Source organism: Heterocephalus glaber, unplaced genomic scaffold, assembly GCF_053883595.1.
Source record: "Heterocephalus glaber isolate CG9 unplaced genomic scaffold, H.glaber_assembly_v1.0 deba00001572, whole genome shotgun sequence".
NCBI lineage: Eukaryota > Metazoa > Chordata > Mammalia > Rodentia > Bathyergidae > Heterocephalus > Heterocephalus glaber.
This window is the reverse complement of record NW_028258357.1, coordinates 4,367,497-4,390,372: the sequence shown is the minus strand read 5'-3', so window position 1 is coordinate 4,390,372 and position 22,876 is coordinate 4,367,497. Positions and strand designations below refer to the sequence as shown.

Genomic DNA, 22,876 nt, shown 5'->3' with positions numbered 1-22,876 from the left:
AACAGCTATCTCTGTAGTACCCCGATTTTAACTCTTTCAGTATACTGAGCAGTGATATACCTGAGTCAAATGGTTTCACTAAACTGACACTAAGAAAGCTTGAACTACTTGAAATTAGCAGTAAAATATAAGAACGAAAAAATTGATAATGTAATATTAGAGGGAAGAAAGAAATAAAAGAGGGTATAGTAATAAATGGTTCTCATTTGTGTTTAGTTCATTAGCTGGAACTAATGATAATAGCTTTGCTTATCAAGAATAGCCCAAGGAGAATACAGTTCAGAAAGAAGACAATGCATTCAGTATGAGATAAAATTCTGAGTGTGAATTAACTGTAGGAAATTTACATAGTCCACTTAATTTTGTTATGAATATACATTTACCCTGAAAAATCATAATTGGATTATATTATCAAAGATGGATCATAGGTAGTACAACAAAGACAGAAAAAAATAAGTTTAAATGAACATGAAGGAAGAATGGCTTAAAAGTATAAACAATATAAGTTAAATGGAAGATAAATGGTCAAAAGCCAAAATTTTGCTGACAGCTGGTATAATGGTGCATGCCTAGAACCCAACACTTAGGAGGCTGAGGCAGGAGGATTGCCGTTGAGTATGAGACCATCCTGGACTACATAGTGAGTTCAAGGCCAGCCTGAACTACATAGCAAGACTCTGCCCCCCCCCAAAAAAGAATCAGCTCTGCAGAGGACCATAATATTGATTATGCACAAAGCAGGCTGTGAAGAGGAAACCCAACAATTGCCTTGTTTTGAGAAGTGAGTTTGGCTGAAGTCTATGTGCCAAGGACAGAGTAACTTGCTCCCAAATTCCATTCCCTCAATTAAAACCTTCTGACTAGAAGGACAATGTTCTAATTATAACCATATATTTTGTCTATTCTGTTCCTAATTCAAGAATGCTTTGTCTTGTCCTTTATGAGCCTCATTTACATTAATTTCCAAAGAAACTGCAACATAGTTTGCTTTTACCCCAATCGACTGCCCATAAAAGTCAGTTGCACTAGCATTGATTGTCCTGGCACTCCACTTTTTCTCTGTTAGTTCTGCCTCAGTGTGTTTTCTTTCAGGCCTGCATCATATACTGGGTAGGTTGCTGGAACCTAACTGCAGTAATTGACACCCATTATGGGGGCTTGAACCATGAGCAAAGGCCTGCTAAGTGAGGCCACTCAGAATAAAAAAAGAAAAAGAAAAATAATCAACAATGCAGTGCACCTCACATCAAGACAAGGAAGTCCAAACATGAAGCAAAACTCAGAAAAAGATGTAGGTGCTTCAGATGCAAGAAGGTAGTAAAGGTAGTTAGCTGGTCAGCTGGGGCTAAAACATGGGGAAATCACTTTTGGGCAAAGCTGCCCTGCAATGGTGAATTAAATGCTCCAAAAGATAGGTAAATATAATCATCATTTTTCACAAACAAGACCTTTAAACATGGAACTTGGAGAGCATGTAAAATAACATCCAGACAGCTCAACAAAGAAGAAAAATTATCCCCTTGAGGCGTTAACTGAGACCTTGACAACCTGGAGCCTTGTGTGCTCTGTTTTGTGGCTTGAACAACCAAGCCTGGGAGCTGCTCAAACTTCTGCTCCAAGGCAATCAGCCACTGGTGAGAACCATTTAGTTTTGGTTTTAGAACAACTGCTTGCCAAATCTGCTATCTTTCACATGCCAGACTTGCCTCTTTCAGAAAATGTGACATTGTTAAAGGCAACCCCCAGTGCTTCCCCTCCAAAGGAAGTTGAACAGTCTTCCCTTCCACTTGAGTTGCTAAGATCACAGGTGTCTGCAGAGGAGGTGGGGGCAAAAGCATGAGGAGAACTGCTTGGCTTTACTGCAGGTGGGGCACTGTGGTCAGACTAAAAAAAAAATCAAAATTTACACTAAGATTGGAAAAAACTGTAATGAGAAAATAAGTAAATAGAATCAAAACAGCTAGGAAAGCTCTGAAGAGCAGAAAACAAAACAGCCAGAAACACTCCCAGCTCTAAGAGCCCCAAGACCTGCACTGTGTTATCAGCCTGATGCTGCCTGCAAAGCTCTGCAAATCCAAAACAAAGCCAGACAAACTGCAACTGTGCTCTACCTGACATAAAGAGATTTTACAAGAGAAATCAAATTACAAATTTTAGCTAATTGATAAATGTATCTTTGTTGCAACTTGAATTGATGTTTAATTATGTGCTTAAAACATTTCTTATGCATTGCAAATTCTTGAATTGCAATTATAGGGTTAACTTGCTCTTTTTTTTTTTGTACCAGGGATCCAACTCAGGACCTCACACTTGCTAGGCAGGCAGGGTGCTGCTGAGCTAATTCCCCAGCCCTAAATTGCTCTTTTCTACATTTTGTTTGTTGACAAAGAACTCAAGGTTACTACTGTTCTACTGGCAGACAGTCAAAAGTTTAAAATGTAACAATCTGAGAACAAAAAAAGGACACTTTAAAATTTTAACAGCTGAAGATAAGTTTGTTATAGAAGGTTTATAGTGAGATTGAGAAAAAATATTAAGAAGGGTATAAGTAAAAGAGATATACTTTTGATATGAAAGGATTTTGTGTGTATGTCTTGTATTTATTTTTAGAAGAATTAATAGAGGTACATAACAAGACTAGTATTGTCCTAGATATTTTGAGAAGGTGTGTAGAAGTGATTTATCAAGGAAATATGTATGTTTGCTTGTTGGTTTCAAGTTTGTTATAAAAGGTTTGCATTTACAGGCATAAAGAGCTTTCATTCCTTCTGATTCTAATTCTATAAGAGATCCCTGTAAATTGACTTACAAAAAGTTTTGACTAATCTTATTTACAATTATGAACCCAAAAATTATAAAATATTATAATTTAATTAGGCTAAATATATTTGAGTGCATTCTAGATTTATGAATTCTTATATGTTTGTCCATTTGTATGTCCAATTGTATATCTATTTTGTTTGCAACAATTTCTTTACTTATTTTGCCTTTAAAAATGTTTAAAAAGATATTTGCCTATAATTTAAACTGGCTTATAAAGGTTATTAAAGTTAAAAGCATATATTTTTCTCCCAGGTTGCTAGCAGATCAATGATGCAATGCATATTGTTATCTAAATATAATCATTCCAAAACTTTAATTGGCTACAAACAATGTATTAATTGTTAGAACCTTGTTTTTATAGGTTGTTAAATAAGCTCTGTCAAGATAATCAATGGAGGCCCTTAGATTTGGGGAGGCTGCTAAATGGGACTCCCTTTGCCAAACAAAGGAGCAGCCACATGAAAATATTTTCCAGTCTTCGCTCACTAGGGGAACCTAAACAGTTTCCATACTCTTACAACAGACTGACCGCTAATAGTTTCCACAGCAGAATAAGAGACTTACATCAATAAATATTACTTAAATATGTTATTATAATAAGTTTACATTGGTTATCATCAAAGGGTTAAATTCTAAATATGTTATTGTGAAATGTTTATATTGGTCATTTTCAAAAGATTAAACTTTCTATGAGAAAAACAAGGTTTTATTGAAAAGATCCTTTTAGTACAAAACTAAATTAAAAGGCATAAGGTTTCATATAATTGTGATAATTACTATTGTTAATTTTGTGGTATAATAAATGTATGCATGCTTTCTGACTGTACAGGTTTTCTAAAATATTGTTTATGGTAATAACTTCCTTTTGATTCAGGTATTTGCCTTTCTCTGACACTCCAGCTACTTATGATAACCAGCAAGTTCTGGGTAATATACAAATATACTTTAGTAATCAAACACAAGATTTGGTCCTGTCTATTCTCTAGAACTCCTAAGATCTTCATCACCTAAAAGTAGGATCCTAATCACCACTACTTTCTCAACAGACTGCTAATACGACCTGACTGACACAAAAAGCAGACATATAAGCAAATACAAAACTCCTTGTGGTTCAAGAAATTGGTTCAATTCAGGACCAGGGCACAGAATGTCACCCTAACTGGTCAACTACTTCAACCAGATATGTTTTACTTAAAATGTGTTATATACTAGACTACAGAGCAAAGACATTAAGTTATAAAGAAAACTGTCACTCTTTCATATGATTAGAAGGGTATAATAAAAAAATTTATGTGATAAATTTCTGATGATTCTTAATTTTCTAGGATACTTAAATTCTGGAATGATCTTCAAAACTTAGTGCACATTGGGGGTTTCCAAGATCCAAATCAGTATCTAAAATTCCAATGAATTTCATGAAAAGTAATCAAGGTGTCCATATCAAATAGTGCTAATTTACATTTTTGCTTCCATTACCATAACTAAAGTCATAAAATAAAGGTCAACATTCATCATAATTCAAACATCAATACTCTTCTGAGGTAGCTACACAAATTTTAAAAATGTATGAAAAGCAAAACCAATAAGAAATCTTACTTTTTGAAGATTCTCTATCTTTTGCTTTTCAACTTCAAATTGCTTCATCCAGTAATCTCTCTTTTTTTCTTCTTCTTGAAACTGCTTTTCTTCTCTATCCCTCTGTGCTTTGAGAGTTTCTTTGTCTTTGTCTTCTAGCTCTTTCTGTTTGTTTTGCCAAGCTTCAAAAGACTGCCTACATCTTTCTTCCACTTCAAAGTATCCAAAGTTTATATCCACGTCATCTACATTCATGAAGAAATATAATGGTATTATTTTAAAGATCAAATCCATCAAAACTGATATAATTTAAAACATAAAAGTAATTTCAAAGTGAGTAAATAAGGTCAACATAGCACCAAACTGATTCAGCTGGAAATATGATTCAGTGGTAGAGCACTTACTAACTATGCACAGGCCCTATGTTATATCTCCAACACTACAAAAAATCAAACCAAACCAAACCAAAACAAATAAATAAAACATCTATAGAAAATGAAAACAAAATAAAAAGGCAAAGTAAGAATGATAATATGCAAAAAGAAAATGCCTAATTGAATATGCATAAAAAATCCATCATAGTCAATAAGGAAGTCAAATATTTGTCTTAAAATATTACTGAAAACTTCAAATAAAATTATAATGTGTATGTGTGCATCTTTTCTTAAGGGATAGTTAAGTGATGTGGGTAAGAGATCCTTAACTAATTCAGGATTAGCTATACAATACCCACTTCAGCCAGCCCTACATGTGGAAAATGTTAAAAATACTTAAATCAACTTAATTTAGAAGGCATAAAGGAAACTATGTGAACATGAAATTAAATAACAAAATAACAAAAAAATTAAATAACAAAAACAATAATTTTCAAATCTTGTAATATTTTTATAAATGTCAAAAAGAAAAATGGAAAAAGTTTTTTCCAGATAACTATGATCACCTATATAAAAATGGCCACAATATCAATGAGAAACTGAGTCCACCTGATAAAACATATTCATCAATGGGCAAATCATGAGGACTGAGCTCAGGAGGAGAACCACGGCTGGCACAGTGGGTTTCACTTCTAATAAAATCTTCTTTTTCTAGTCCCGATAATATCTAAGGGGTTAAAATAATATTAATGAATAAAAATATAATATTTTTATATATAAAATATATACTTACACAGAATTTTACTTGCTTCAAATTTCTCTCAATACAAATCTATAGTGTATTGATAATTATTTTCTCTATGAGTAAAAATGTTTTCTCCATGCAAGCAGTCTATATTTTAACGTATCACAGTTATTCCAGAATTTAATCAATATTTAATGTTAATCTGTAATATTTAGTAAATCTCCTTGGTAATTAATTATTTCAGAGTGTTTCTACTAAAGACAATATTTTTCCTAAAGCATTTCTCTTTCTTACCTGAAGTAATTACTCACGGCTCATGTATAAAAACTACTGATATATTTAATAAGATAATAGAGAAATAATTATTTTCTACTTAACCTGAATTATGCATAAGTCATAATTTTGATTAATAATTTTCTATAATTTTATTTTCATAATCCTCTATTTGGAAAGATATGACATTTACTTCAATGAAGTAGTAGTCTGAAATTCAAAATTAGTATTTCAAATTGGAATGTTACCAAAAATGAGTAAGGGGCAAAAATGTAATTTCCAAAGTATGCCAAACATCTTACAGAAGAAGGATAAAGTTAGATAAAAGTGCAAAAATGGGAGGCAAAAATATGTCCAAGAAATGAATTTGCAGAGGAAATTCACATACATTTGTGGGGTTTCAATATAATAAAATGTGTAGGCTTTGCTTCACTTTTATATTTAAAATTTTTTCCTTTTATCTGTTTTCAAAATGTAGTATAAAATTTTCTACATTTGTGGTTTCAATAAAGCATTTAAAGCCTCAGATGGGACATAGTACATTCCTAGGAGAGGTAAGAAACACTAGAGTATAACCATTACTTTCCACAGAAATTTTAAGAAAAAATACCAGGGAATATAGTTCTACTGCTTTATCTATATGAACATTAAATTTCCAAATATTAATAGCTCAAATACTTATTTTAAGATTCTTAAAGGTTGAAATTTGTGTGGTTTTTTTATGGTATGCCAGAGAAAACTGTAAAACCAAAAATGATCTGCTTAAAATAAAACATTCTTTACTTTTACATAAAAATAGTGAATTATCATTCTATATAAGAAGGAAAAATAAATTACTAACTGCAATAGTGAGAACTTTCAGTCAAAGTTTGAACCTATACCTTCAATAATTGCTCCGGATTTTCTTTACATTCAGTTAATAATCCTATCCTTAAGTGCATATGATTATTAGAAACTGCTTCATAACTAGTGCCTAGAAAAAAATGAAAAAATATCGTAATGTCAAATAGTAAAATGCACTACATCAAAATCTCAACTTTTTGTAATCTTTTTATCTCAACTATCGGAGTATTTTATTGGTCAATAACAGTATTCAAAACAACAGAAAATAAAGAAGAATAGTAAATACAAGAAATCTGTTATCTTCTTTCTAGAAAACAAAAGCAACAAATTTTAAAGTACTCTCTTCATCACTTTTTAATTTTCTTTGACTGACATTTATTTTCCCTGCATACAGAATCATGCTTTGCTTGACATTGCATTCACTCCTTGCTGTGAAATCAACAAAAGTTTGATTCTACCCACAACAAACTAACAATATAATCTTACAACAAGTAAATGAAAACACTTTAATATAGATATTTATTAAAAATATTATAACTACTATCATGAACAAGGTGGAATTTTATTCTTTATGAGATTTTTTTGAATTGTATTATCTTTTTATTATCTGCTCAGATATAGTTAGATTTCTTTTCCTTTGCTCAATAAATGTGTATATCATGGTATTGTTTCCTAATAGTAAACTTTCTGTACACAGGACAATTCTGCTGGTTAACTAAACATTCACACCTACTTTGCAGCTATCATGTATTTTCACCTTCAATACCTATTTAAAATCTTTCTGATATACTTTCCTATGTGAGGCTTAAAAGCAAAAAATATTATCTAGATTCCCTTGCAGCTAGATTTCTCAGTGGGTTTTAGGTTCTGGAGATATATATATATATATATGGATATTTGGATATATATGTATATATATTTTGCATAAAAATATATTTTCAAAAAAATAAGTATAAGGAAAAGCAGGTGATGATATTTTTCATCTTTTTAGCCCAGATTGTGATATAGAGAGTTTTGAGCTGAAGAGAGAGAAAATTCATTTCTCTGAACCCTGCAGCCCAATTCTGCAATGGACATGTTTTTTTCCACCCCCTTGAATATTCAGCCTAGAGACTGTGTCTTCAAACTATTAAGAATTCTTTTATTGAAGTGGCTAATCTCCAAAGATGGATCTCCTGAAGAACCATGACTACTGGTATACACAACCTGTGTAGTTCCCTTCTACACAGAACTAAAGTGAACCTATATAACTTTCAGGATATGGCAGATAAGGTGCTGTGTGATGCTGTCATAAGTCATACAGGTTCCACCTTACTCTCGGTATTTTGCATTGGAACCTTTCATCTTGGATTCCAAGTGCTATGCTCTGATAAGTAACTACAAGCCAAAAGAAGAGGCCACATGTAGATGCTTGCAGTTCACAGAAGAATCTGAACTCAGACAGCACAGCAAGGAACATCAACTGCAAGCCACTTCAGTAAGCCATTTTGAATTCCAATCTAGTTAAGACTTCAGATGACTGCAGACTTAACCGACATCCCACTATAATGCATAAAAATTCCAGGGAAGAACCGTTCAACTGAGCACAGTCAACTCACAGAACATTAGTATAACAAGAAATCACTGTTCTCAGACACTAATTTGGTTTTACGTCAATAAATAATCAGATGTTTTCTCCACCCATAAAAACAAACAAAAAATCTGCTGCTTATAGTTGGTAGAGTGACTCTGTTGAATTCAACTGAGAATCACAATTAAAATACACTTATTTATAAATGAAATTAGCTTCTACTTTTGTGTGCATATTACACTTGTACAGCTTGTATTAAAAGTAGATAACTTTTTAAAAAGTTAATCATTACATAATCTGTGAAATATTTTTTTTGATAGGTTATCCAAGTTGCCAAGTTTTTCCTAGTTTAATGCCTTGCCATCCTGAACAACATAATGAGAACTTGTCTCAAAAAAAAATCACAGACATTATTAAATTTGGCTGGCTAAAGCTGCATATGAAAACGTCTGTATCACTGCTGTAAATGTTGCTATATCTCTTCTCATCCACCTAGTTTTCCACAATGTGTTTCTTTTAGTTTTGTACATAACTGAGCTAGAATTAGGCTGCATAATTGGCAATGAATCTATAATACATTTTCATTATATGTCCTTCATAAAAATAAACAAACCATGAAAATCATTCATACTCCAACTACACATTATTATTGTCAACATTTGATGCATACATAGTAAATCTTTACATATCCTTTCACACTGGTACTCCAGAAAAATATTGGAGCTACTTTCTTCCTTTTTCAACAATTCATTGTTAAACCCCTTTTATACAGAAAATTGTTTCTACAATCTAATCCTTTTCCTCAAATTTACCCAAACCACTCTCATCTCTTAACTGTACTATTGGAATAGTCTTGTAGTAATCTGGTTATGTTGAGGTGTCTTCTCTGCAGAGTCAACAGACTGATTATCTCAATATATGGCAGATATCACCACTACTTACTCAAAATACTTCACATACTGAGAATAGAATTCAAAGTCCATATTAGAGTTTACAAAAGCCCTGTATCCTCTAATACCTTGCTTTCTCAGGGAAGAACAAACACTTGCTGTTCTTCAAACATACTAAGGCCACTCATATGCCTTGATCTTTACTATTCCTCTTTCTGGAATACTGGATTTCAAGATATTTACATGGCTCACCCTGCCCAAATATATCCATATCAAATACCACCTTCTCCCTGACTATCCTATTTAAAATTGGAATTTCTAGTCTCTGTCACCTTGCCTTCAATTTTCTGGCTTAGAGCAATTATCGCTATCAAAATATTAACTATCTATGTATTATCTGTCTTGACACACTGGAGCATTAGAACAGGGGAGAGAGACCATTTTTTTGTTCACTATTTTATGCGTAGTGCCTAGAAAATACACTATTACACAGTAATATTCGTTGAATATCTATCTATGTTGTATTTTAAAACAGCTTTAGTAATATATCATTCACAGGTATAGAATCACCATTTAGTAGTCTTCTCATTCATGTAAAATAATAGTGTCTGGAAATAATTAAAACTAGGAGCCCTGCACACTCTTGTAACCTCAGCTACTGGAATGGTGGGAAGAAGAGGCTGAGGTAGAAAAATCCTAAGTTTGAAGCTAGCCTTGGTAATTTATTGAGACCGTGTCTCAAAATGAAAACTTCAAAAAAGGGTTAGGGATGTATTTCAGGGGTAGACTGCTTGACTAGCATGCACAAGGCTCGGGATTCCATCCCTAGCACTGGAAAAAAAAAAAAAAAACCAGAAACAGAGAGAAAGAAGGAAGGAAGGAAGGAAGGAAGGAAAAAGAAAGAAAGAAAGAAGGAAAGAAAGAAAGAAAGAAAGAAAGACTGAGAAAACAAACATTATTTGTTGGAGATAAAAGGAAGATAGGTAAGGAAAAAATGAAGTAAATCCAACAGTTCAACATACTATAGATATTGTATTAAAAATAAATTCATATATATACATAGCAAGAGGTAGGAAATTTAGTTTTCTAAATTATATTCATACTTACAGAAATCTTATCGCCCAAGCAAATGAAAATCCTACTTACTTAAGACATCATTATCTTCTAAATCCTGAAGAATGAGCTCTTCAACGGCTTTACTCCTGTTCTTTATAGTGTTAATACAGTGAATAACTGACTCTGGTAATTTATCTTCACCCTAAATTTTGAATTAAAAAGAAACTGTGAAAGGGATTATTATCAAAATGATGTGTAAGGGCCGGGGATTTAGCTCAGTGGTTCCGCTGCCTGCCTCGCAAGAGCAAGATCCCGAGTTCGATCTCTGGTACAAAAAAAAAAAAAAAAAAGTGATGTCTCAAATATAGCAGTTGACACCACAAGAAAATTTTGCGTAAAGTGTAAATGAGGTAAAATGGCCCCGTATATCAACAGTTTAGTTCAGAAAAACACATTTTGTTAAAATTTGCTTCTTAATTATGCACTTCTAAAAAAATACAAGGAAACAAATAAGTTATCTGTGCATAATTTTTATTAACTTCATTACAGGCTGTATATTTTTTACATGAGTTCAGTACTTGTGTGTATTTTAATATTAATTCCAACTTCAAAAAAAAATTACCAACTATTAATCAAAACTGCAGAGATTTTTCCAAAATATTTAATCCCTAATACCTTATGTAATTATTTAATACATTCTAAAAATTACTTTGTGATTATCAAACACAAAGATAGTGAAAAGAGAAATCAGCAACAGGGAAATAATTCAATTACAAGAATAAGTTTATACATTTCAGTAAAAACTCTCAAGGCAAATGGTCTCAATTTCCCAATCAACAGACATAGGTTGACAAAATAGATTTACAAAATCAGATGATATGCTGTGTAAAAGAGACATACTTAATCCAAAAAAACCCTTAAAAATCAAAGGATAGAAAATGATATTTCATGCAACAGGAATCCCAAAACAAGAAGGAGTAACTACTCTATTTTTAGAAAAAATGGACTTTAGGCCAAAACTAATCAGAAGAGCCAAAGAAGGTCACTACATATTGATTAAGTGAACAACTTAACAGGAAAAGATAGCAATTATAAATATATATGCACTAAACACCACCACACCAACTTTGATAAAAAAAAAGTTACTGGACATAAAAGATTAGATAAACTCCAACAGAATTATGGTAGTAGACCTCAAGAACTCACTGTCACAAATAGATCAACTAGACAAAAGAAATCAACACAAAAATATCAGAGTTTAAACAAACCTTTGAACAAATGTACTTAATAAATATTTACAGTTTCCCACCCAGCAACAACAGCACATGGGACTTTCTTTAAAGCAGACCATATATTAACCCATACAGCACACTTAAGTAGATTTTTTAAAAATCAAAATTATACAAGGCATATTATCAGATCATAGAGCAATGAAATCTACAAGCAAAGAAACCACATAAATTATCCAAAAACATGGAAATAAAATAATACCCTCCTGAATAGTCAATGGGTCACAGAAGAAATCAAGAAATTAGATGGTTAGTAAAAATCAAAGGACAATCCTACTACAACACACCAGAACTTATGGGACAAAATAAATGTTCCCCTAAGACACAAGTTTATAGCTGTGAATATTCACATCAGAAAAACAGAGTAAGCCCAGATAAATAAAGTAATTATGCACTTCAAGGCCCAGAAATACACAAGCAATTCAAATAAAAAAGGTAGTACATGGAAGAAAAGTATTAAAAGGTCAGAGCAGAAATCAATAAAATTGAGATTAAAAAAGAAAAAAGAATATAAAAAGTGAATAAATTGAAGAGCTGGTTCTTTAAAAGAGTAAACAAACTAGACAAATACTTACTTAATCATACTAGAAAAAGGAAAGAAAAGACCCAAATGAATGCAATTAGAAGTCAAAAAGGTGAAATTAACAATGAACAACTCCAGTATCCACAAAAGTATAGCTACTTTGACAAGCTTTACTCCAATAAATTGGAAAATCCAGAAGAAGTGAATAGACTCCTATACATATTTGAATTGCCAAAAATGAACCAAGGAGATAAAATACTCCAAATAATCCAATATTGAGCAACAAAACAAAATCAGTAATTTAAAAACAAAAAAATATCAACTAAGAAAAGCTCAGGATCTGATGGATTTACCATTGAATTCTATAAGAACGTTAGGGAAGACCTAACATCAATGCTCTTAAAACTAATGAAACTCGGGCCAGGTATTTAGCTCAGTGGTTCCGGTGCCTGCCTGGCAAGCGCAAGGTCCCGAGTTTGATCTCGGGAACCAAAAAAAAAAAAAAAAAAAACTAATGAAACTGAAAGAGAAGGCATACTCCTAAAATCTTTCCTGGAAGCTAGTATTTCCCTAATTCCAACATGAGAAAAGGACTCAAGCAAATAAGAGCACTAAAGGCCAATCTCTTTAATAAATGTAGACAAAAAAATCCTCAACAAGATACTGACAACAAATCATAAAAATGATCATACATTATAACAAAGTAGAATTCATCTCAGGGATGCAGGAATGGTTCAACATATACAAATCGGTAAATGTAATACAGCACATAAACAGAAGCAAAGATGGAAAGCGTACGATAATTTCAACTGATGCAGAAAAAAACTTTGGGAAAATGCAACATTCGTTCATAGTAAAAACCATGAAGAAAATAGGTATAAAAGGACCATATCTCAAACTGCATCCCCATGTTTATAGCAGCAAAATTCATAACAATTAAATGGAAGCAGCTTCTATGTCCATCAACAAATGGATGGGTAAAAATGTGGTATTTATACACAATAGAATACTGCTGTACTATAAAGAAGGATAAACTTGAGTTATCTGTAAAGATAGTCATATCCACATGTACCAGCTCCCTATGAGATGTGGAATATGTAGCAATTGAAAAATGAAAGAAATAAAAACGAAAAATAAAAGACAGAAATTTACATTATAAGATTGCTAGCTTCTACAAACCTTTAATGTCCTGTGAAATATAATCAGTAATCCCTGAATCTTTCAACATTAGTTGTATCTTTCCCTAGTAATATTTATCCTGAATTATATAAATAATAGTGAGGTATTTGAAGTTAGAAGAGCTTTAGATTTGTATTCCTCCACCTTTATGTATAAAAATATAATAAAATGTATTGTTCTGATGGCTATCATATTCAAATGAATTTCAGTATTCTTTATCTCATTTAAATTAACTGGATAAAAAGACAAAATGCTGTAAAAATAAAACTGTCTAAAACTCATGGGTAAGTTTAATGTAATCTTAATTAAAAATCTAAGTAGAATTAGTTTTTAAAACCTTACACTAGGAGTTGTATTGTTTTGTAAAATGCTTAGTTACCAAAACTTCAAAATGGTAAAAAGATCAAAAGCATTTGACCCATTTGATATTTAAAAATATAAAACTACAATATGGAAAAATTAACAGAATAATGAAAAATAATAGTTTTTGATAGGTCATATATATTAGAACTAAACATACGTGAAGGACATATGACAAACCAATTAAAAAGAAAAGGAACACCCAGAATATTAGCTAAATATGTCAGGATATGTTCAAATTAGATCTATATTTCACAACATTCCTAGAAATAAATTATGATTGGATTATGGATTTTTTGGTAAAAGAATGAATTCTTTATGAATGAAGTTTGTAAGCACATAAACATTGGGAAAAATCCACACATAAAAAATTAATTTGTTTGATTCCCAAAGGAAGCTATTTCCATAATGGGTCTAAATATTTCACACAAATTTTTCTTTCATGTAATCTAATCTCACCAAAATGCTCATGATGAAGTACAAAAAATACAAAACCACGTATAGTCTCTGTTTTACAAATACATGTGTATACATTTGTAATTATGAGTAATCTATCTTCTAATACAAATATGCGTACTTTATAGTAATGATCCTAAGATAAAAAGTAAAATATGAGTTACATATAGCAAAACACTGAGACCATTCATCTTTCTCCTGAAAAACCTGCTAATGTTAGAAGGTTTAGAAGTGCAACAGTTAACACTTACAATATCACTGTCATCACTCTGGGTTTCTGACTTTGAATCACTTTCAGTCTCTTCTTTTTCCAAGGAGGAAATGCTGATTTTATCCAACTCAGCTTCTATTTCTTCATCAAGCTTTGCATCTTTATCATCACTGTCTTCCATTATTCTTCATAGTAAAAAAGAACCATTTAAAGAAACAAAGAGTCTAATATGTCTTAGATCTCTAAATACTATGGGGTTCTTTAATTTTTCACACCATTCCAATATATTCTATGGGAATGTGTTTTAATTTAAAACTTTTATCACACCTTATTATCATTGTGCCATATGTTTAACAGCTTTGTTTTACCTCTCTATTCATTCTCTTTTAAAAATATCTGACTACAATATGATTAAATTTAACATTGGTTTTCTATTTCCTCAAGGGGAAAATTGCATGGAATAGCCTGGTCTTCCAGATCCTAGAAGCTTCAAAGTAACACTATTCACGGAAAATTTAATAACAAAATATTTTTGGATAGCTTGAATGTTTAAGACATCAAAATATTCTTAAGAGAAAAACCATAGTCTACATATAAGAGAAATATATGGCTTACGTTATTAATTACCTCAGAGTTCTGATAACCCTTCTAGAGATAACTACATGCTTTTGCTAACAACACATGATGACAGCCAATATATGGTATATAACCTAAATATTTACTTTGTGTAAATTCTCAATTCTTTTTTTTAATATTACTTTATAGGTACATTTTAGGTATACAATATAATGACATACATCATTGGAAATTTGCAACTTTACATAATCTCTCTTGGTTCTTATTTTTCGCCCTTCCCCTGCCCTCCCTTCAAAAACTCCATCCCTTCCCATTTACAAAGACTTTGTTTCCATTTTTTTCATTTTCTCATATTAATTCCATTCCCTTCTTTCCTTTCCCCTACACCTCCCACTTCCCCCTCCCCTTTGTCCCTTTTCTTCCTATTTCACATTATCTATTATAACTTTTAGTCCTTATTTACACTTTCATTTTCTTTTTTTTTTTACACTTTCAGTTTCTAACACTACAGAAACTATTAAGTATTTACACATATGTGTCCTATTTATTTCACTTAAGAGTATGGCCTCAATATGCATCCATTTAGCTATAAATGTCTCTAGTTTCTTGTTCTTTATGGCTGAGTAGTACTCCATTTTATTAAAAAATAAACAACCCACATTTTCTTTATCCAGTCTCCAGTTGATGGCCAACTGGGCTGCTTCCAAGTTTTAGCTATTACAAATTGTGCTGCTATGAATATGGGTGCACATATATCACTGTGGTATGATTCTTATAACTCTCTGGGGAAGATACCCAGCAAGGAAATAGCTGGGTCAAATGGGACTTTCAGTCCAAGTTCTTTGAAGTATCTCCATACTGATTTCCACAGTGATTGCACCAGTCTACACTCCCACCAGCAGTACAGCAGGGTTCCTCTTTCCCCACAGCCCCACCAGCATTTATTATTGGTTGATTTCATAATAGCAGCCATTCTTTCTGGAGTGAGGTAATCTCAGCATTGTTTTCATTTTTCATCTCTCAAATGACAAGTGATGTTGAACATTTCTTCCTATGTTTATTTGCTATTTCTACTTCTTTGTGTGAGAAATGTCTGTTCATTTCAGATGCCCATTTCTGGGCTGGGTCTTTAAATTTGGGAGGTCTGATTTTTTTTTTAAGTTCTTTATAGATTTGAGATAGTAGACCTTTGACTGAGGAATAGCAGGTGAAGATTTTTTCCCACATTGTGGGTTGTCTCTTCACACTGCTGGTGGTTTCTCTTGCTGTGCAGAAGCCTTTTAATAAGAAGAGGTCCCACTTGTTGATTGTTTGTGCTAGTTCATGGGCAACTGAGGTTTTGTTCATAAAATCTTTTCCTACACCGATGTCTTCAAGGGTTCTACCTAACCTCTGTTCCAACTGGTTCAGAGTTTCTATTTTAATATTTAGATCTTTAATCCATTTTGATTTTAGTTTAGTGCATGGTGAGAGATACAGGTCTAGTTTTAATCTTTGGCAAGTTGAAGCCCAATTTTTCCAGCATCATTTATTAAAGAGGCTATTTTTCCTCCAGTGAGGGTGTTTGGATCCTTTATCAAAGATGAGAAGGCTGAGTGTGTCTGGAGTTGTTTCTACATCTTCTAATCTGTTCCACTGGTCCTCAGGTCTGTTTCTTTGCCACTACCATGCTGTTTTATCACAGTAGCTTTGTAGTATAGTCTCAAGTTTAGGATTGTGATACCTCCTGCCATGTTCCTCTTACCTGGAATTGCTTTTGCTATTCTGAGTCTCTTCTTGTTCCAAATCATTTTTTTTGTTGTTGTTTTCTCAAGGTCTGTGAAATATTCTGCTGGGATTTTAATTGGGATTGCACTGAATCTATATAGTAGTTTTGGAGGTATGGCCATTTTCACTATGTTGACCCTTCCTACACAGGAACAGGGGATGTCTGTCCATTTTCTGATATCCTCTTCAATCTCTCTTTTCAGAGTGCTATAGTTTTCAGAGAAGAGGTCTCTGATTTCTTTTGTTAGGTTGATTCCTAGGTATTTCAGTTTTTTGGATACTATTGTGAATGGAATTGTTTGTCCTATTTCTGTCTGAGTCAGTCTGTTGTTCATGTAGAGGAAAGCTATTGATTTTTTTGTGTTGACCTTGTATCCAACTACTCTACTGAATTTGGTTATTAAGTCTAGAAGACTTTTGGTGGAGTTCTCAGAGTCTTCTATATAGAGAATCATGTCATCTGCAAATAATGACAATTTGACTTCTTCATTTGCTATCTTTATGAATTTTATTTCATTCTCTTGTCTAATTTCCAGGGCTAATGTTTAAAAAACTATATTGAACAAGAGTGGAGATAGTGGACATCCTTGTCTTGTTCCTGATTTTAGTGTGAAGGATTTCAGTTTTTGACCATTTAGCATGATATTGGCTGTTAGTTTTTCATAGATGGCTTTTATCAGATTAAGGTAGAGACCGTCTAATCCAATATTTAGTATTTGTTTTATATAGTTGGGTGCACTAGCATTTGGTGCATAGATATTTATGATTGCCATCTCTTTCTGTTAGATTGTTTCCTTTACAAGGATGTAGAGTCCTTCTTTGTCTCTATTAATCAGTGTTGGTTTGAAATCCACTTGATCTGCAAAGAGTATAGCTACTCTTGCTTTTTTTCAGGTTCCGTCACATGGAGTATTGTTTTCCATGGTCTCACTTTCAGGCTATGAGTTTCATTTTGAATTAAGTGTGTTTCTTGTATTCAGCATATTGATAGATCTTGCTTCTTGACTCATTCTGCCAGTCTATTTCTTTTGATTGGTGAAATGAGAACTTTAACATTGATGGTTATACCTGATACATACTGACTTATCATTGTCATGACTTTTTTCTTTTTGTTGGATTCTCCCCCTTTACATTTAATTTCTGGTTGTGCCTGATGTATTCATTCTGCTGTGCTTTCTGGGGTTCTGCTCCTCATTGTCTTTTCCTAGGATATTGTCTAAAACTTTTTGGAGTGTTGGTTTGGTATTCATGAAGTTCCTAAGTTGCTCTTTGTGGTGAAAGTGTCTTATTTCTCCATCAGTTTTGAAAGATAGTTTTTCAGGATACATCACTCTGGGTTGAAGGTTCTTTTCATTTAGGGCTTGGAATACATCACTCCAAGGTCTTCTTGTCTTGAGGGTTTGCATTGAAAAGTCTGCTGTGATTCCGATGGGGTTTCCTTTGTATGTGATGTTTTTCATTTCTCTAATTGCTTGTAGAACTTTGTTCTTCTTTTGTGTTTCTGGAATCTTAATAATTATACACCTATGTGTATATATATATATTTTTTGATCAAGGCTATTTGGAGTCCTATATGCATCACTTATCTGTATGTCAAGTTCTTTTCCCCTGCTTGGGAAGTTTTCTGCCATCACTTCGGTGAACAGTTTTTTTATGTTGTCTGCACTCTCTCCTATTTCTTTGTTGACTCCAATCAGTCTTATGTTATTCTTCTTTGCATTCTCTAGCAGCTGCTGGATTGATTTCTTGTGGCCCCTTACAATTTTGAAGCAATTTTTCTTTTCCTAGTCACTAATTGTAATCTTATCTTCTATATATGAAATTCTGTCCTCACATTGGCTCATTCTGCTGTGTCAACATTCCGTGGAGTTTTTAATCTCCTGGAAATCTGTTTGCCTCTGTTTTATGGATTCCATTTTTTTCCTATGTTAGGATTTCATCATGTTCCTCACCTCCCCTCTAGATTTATTAATCATGTCTTGCACTATGAGCACAATCTCTGCTGTTATCTGAGAAATTATTTCTGATTTCATTTTTCCAGATCCTCTTTTGTTGCCAGTTCAAGGAGTCCAGGTGGTTGAGTATCAGATTGTTCCATCTCATTTCCCTTTGGGGTCACTGTAGGTGATCTGGAAGTCTGGTTTTGAGACTTGTCTATGTGTCATCTCATTTGGACAGGGAGGAACAGCAGGGGGAGATGTGTCCTGTTGGTGCCCACACAGCTCATCTCCTCTGTGCTGGGAGCTGTGGTACAGCAACCATAAGCCCCTTCCTCTGTACTGGGAGTGGTGGTATGACAGCCAGTAAGCCGCTACCTCTGTGCTGAGAGCAGTGGTATGGCGGCCCCAAAGCCCCTTCCTCTCCACTGGAGCCTAAATTCTCAATTCTTATAACAGGCCAAGCAGTATGTTATATCTTTACATAATCATCATCATCATCATTATCATCATCATCATCATCATCATCATCATCATCATCATCATCATAATCACCACACCACCACCACCACCATTACTGCCCATCCAGTGAGTATCTGTGCCAAGGGAGATGCTAGAAGATACTAGGTAATTGATGATCTTCCAACAAAAATAATAAGCTAAAGATCATTATGGTCATTGTGCATGAGAAAGCCACATTTGGAAGAGGTTACTTAGCAATCTGGTGCTATTATGCTAATATCTCACAGGGACCAGGTCTTAACTCAAAGATGCTAAATCCAAAGTTATTACTATTCCCACTACTAAATAGTCTCCAAACTTAGTCAAGTTCTTCATCTGCCAGGCAATCGGTTGGTTCATCACCTGGTCTTCACATCACACATTATTATCCACTAGTAGGCAATTTACTGGCTCTTGATCAGCAAGTTTTAATGATAGAATAGAATAGAATAGGATAGAATTGAATCACAATAGGCTTGAAAATATAATTTCACCATCTACATTAAAGATAACATTGTTTAATAAATTTTATTTCAGATATAAGTATGTATGCATACTTATGTGCATGACTGGCAATGTAATATGTTTTTGTATCACTTAGGTTTTTTTTAGTTTTAGATCTTAGTTCAAAAAATTTAAAAGATACTGATCACTATTATTTTATTTTCCATGACAGTCTTCTAAATTTTCATTCTTTTTTCAAGGTGCCTTTCCTCATTTGTTTTCCTGATCTTTTCTTCCTTCATGCTCCTCTCCAATTTTCCTTCCTCTACTTCCTTGTTTCTCATGCAATTCAAAATCAACATTTGAAAATTCTGTGTGCATTCACAGCAGTGATGCATACAACAACATGCTCAATAAATGAAACAAGTCCTAAGTTTTCAGAGAGTATATAGTCTAGTTAACAAAGAAAATGAAACACTCACATCTTCCCATTTCTTTTCATGAAATGTTTTCTTATCCATTATACTGTAGGAGAATCTCTTCTTTTTAATAAGGTGCAATTCTCTACCTATCATTTCAATATTACTGATCCATGCTCATTATTCCTTCTGTCTATTGCCTCTTTACACATATTTATTCCCCTAGTCCCTCTCCCCTCATAAACAGTGAAATTTCTCCTGTGCTAGAAACAAAATCTGTGCCTGCCTTGCCTCTAACTACAGACATATGACAGCTTTCTTTCACACATAAGTGATTTAATCAGACTATTTTTATGTATAGCCTGAACTTGTCTTATCCCAGAGTAAGGAAAACTAATGTTTACATGAAAACATGTACATGAATATTATTGTACATAAAACATTTTTATTCATACCAGCTCCAAACTAAAAACAACCAAAGTGTCCCTCCAGAGGTCAATGATTAAACAAACTCAAGCACATCCAAGCTATAAAATATTACTCAGTAAAAAAAAAAATTAACTACTGACACCTGTAATAACACAGATGAATCTCTGTGAATCTCCGTGCAACTGCACTGGTTCTAAAGAAAAACCCCAAAGGTAACATCTATATGATTTAATTTATATAACATTTTGGCAAGATCTTATAAATGGATGATAGATCAGTGGTTAGGGAGTTGAGGGGTATGTGGCCATAGGGAGGTGCTTGTGGTTACAAAAGGGCAACTCAAGGGATCCTTATAGTTGTAGATCCTTTAGAATTGCTCACTTTTATGGTAGTAGCTAAATGAACAAAGGCAGTTGATTAAAATTGTTATAGAACATAGTACATATAAATGAGTATAAGTAAAACTGAGGAAATATCAGTAAGATTAATGGATTTTTAAATGTCAATATTCTGGTTATATTATATCATCATTTACAAAATATTGCCATGGGGAGACATTGGATAAAGTGTAAAAAGACATTTTAATTCTTAAAACTTGTAAATCTCAATTACCTTATTAAAATTTAAATTTTTGGGACTGGGGATTTAGCTCAGTGGTTCTGCCACCTGCCTTGAAAGCACAAAGTCCCAAGTTCAATCCCTGGTACCAATAAATAAATAAATAAATAAATAAATAAATAAATAAATAAAATTAAAATTTTATCCTAAATTTAAAATGATCCTAAGTTTCCACTAGAAGTGTTCCATAAATTATCATGCATCTATACAATATCTGTAAAGAATGGATACACTCAATGTACTTTGGAATAAGGAGTCCAAGAAAGATTAATTGAAAAAGCAAGTGATAGAAAAGTATTCATGATAAAATCTCATTGAGGTAACTACACACACACACACACACACACACACACACACACACACACACACGGTTTTCAGAGATAAAAGCTTTCTATAAGAGATTGGGGAATATTCAATTTTCAATTCTTATCTTCATTTTGAATGACTATTTTAAATGTGAATATATACTGTTTTTATAATTTTAAAAGCTCATTTAAAAATATTCACTTTTATCCACACCCTCCTCCTTTCAAAGGAAAGCAAAACATAACAGCAAATAGAATGACCCCTATCGATAAATTAAAAATGCAATTCAAAAGGTTTTTTAGATGGAAAGTTAGGTTTTTAAACTATAAAGCAGAGGGTACATGTATATAACACTTTGTATTGAAAGAGAGGTAGGAGATAGAGTGAAGGTAACAATCTTTTCCTTTGTATTCTCCCCTCTGTTACTTACTGGCTCTTGGACAAATCCCACCCAATATTTCTATATTTAAACACAAATGCAAGTTTAAATTTTCTAGTAGCAAATTTTCACAATGAAAAACAGATCAAATTAATTTTAATATATATTATTTAACCTAATGTAATCAAATGTTATTTCAACATAAATTAGTATGAAATTATTATTTTTGTTTGGCAGTGCTGGATATCAAACGCAGGGCCCAGCGCTTATTAGGCAAGTGCTCTACTACTGAGCTACATCTTCAAGCCTTAAAAAATTACTAAGATTAATGTAAAATTTTCATTCTTGTTTTGCATACGAACTCTTGAAATATAGTGTGTGTGTTACACCTACAGCCCCTCTCAGTTTCAAGTAGCTGTATTCTGAGCCTGCAACAATCACTGATACCTAGAGGTTTCCTTGTAAGAAGAACAGTGCTGACTTAGATGGAACCCATTATAAACGCGCTGGAGGAAACTACATCAAGTTGATAATGAATCACATGGGGTGAGCCGATGCTGCCAAAAGAGAGAAAGCTTAAAGAACTCTAGTCTTCAATGCCTGTAAACGGAGCGAAATCAACGTGATAAACAAGCATGAAAATAAATAATACATATGAAAAAAGAAAGGAAGGAAAGGGGAGAGAAGAAAGGAAAATAATTACTGGTTGGTGTGTTTGGAGGTGTGGGTTGGGGGGAGAAGGGAGTAACCAAGTAAGGTCCCCTAGAGTATGAGGTAGATCCTCAAGTTTTAACGGAGCTACGCAAACGTCGGAAGTTGAAGGGACCCTGGAGCTTGGCAGACTAACGCAGCCACCCCGGGGGCCGCGTCTGTCCTTTTTGGGAAGCTTGGCTACAGCGGAGAATGGTCTGGCTCCACCGGCGCTCCCAGAACTCTACCTCTACTCCCCCAACACGAATCCCGGCTTTGAATCCTCCTGCTCTCGCACCGGCAGCGAAATCTCCTCGCTGGCTTGTAAAACTGCGCTCAGAGTCTGTAAACAATTCGTAACCACGACGACAACCAATCCCATAGAAGCTAAAGCAGCTTTGCCTTAACAGGTGCCCCAGAAGGACAAATAAGTTTGATTCTAAATTGGAACGAACGCTGCATTTCACGAGTTGGATAAGCAGCTTTCTTTCTAAGTAGCTTTTAATATTTAAATAATTTCAGAAAATATTGAATGAGGAAATGATCTTTTTGTAATAATTATTCAAGTAAATGTAACCTGACCTTTAAGCTGTTTCTGAGCGCTCTGAATTTATACTGGTATCTAGTAAATATTCAGTTGCCT

At 33.3% G+C, this 22,876-nt stretch overlaps 1 protein-coding gene across 4 annotated transcripts in view; it reads right to left on the bottom strand.

Annotated features, from left to right (window-relative positions):
* LOC101723938 (ALX homeobox protein 1) overlaps positions 1 to 22,568 on the bottom strand; it is a 247,726-nt gene extending 225,158 nt beyond the window's left edge. For 3 of the 4 annotated variants that reach the window (XR_015443501.1, XM_013066581.3, XM_087192560.1), the window contains exons 1-6: positions 22,482 to 22,568; positions 14,208 to 14,352; positions 10,240 to 10,351; positions 6,672 to 6,763; positions 5,382 to 5,499; positions 4,420 to 4,643 (exon numbers count right to left, since the gene is read on the bottom strand). Coding sequence is in view for 3 of the 4 variants with exons in the window: in XM_013066581.3 (XP_012922035.2) it covers positions 4,420 to 4,643; positions 5,382 to 5,499; positions 6,672 to 6,763; positions 10,240 to 10,351; positions 14,208 to 14,348 (687 nt within the window). In the remaining variant the exon portion in view is untranslated. The remainder of the gene's footprint in view (positions 1 to 4,419; positions 4,644 to 5,381; positions 5,500 to 6,671; positions 6,764 to 10,239; positions 10,352 to 14,207; positions 14,353 to 22,481) is intronic. The other variant, XM_087192559.1, reaches the window with a different exon arrangement.
* Positions 22,569 to 22,876: the final 308 nt, after the last annotated feature.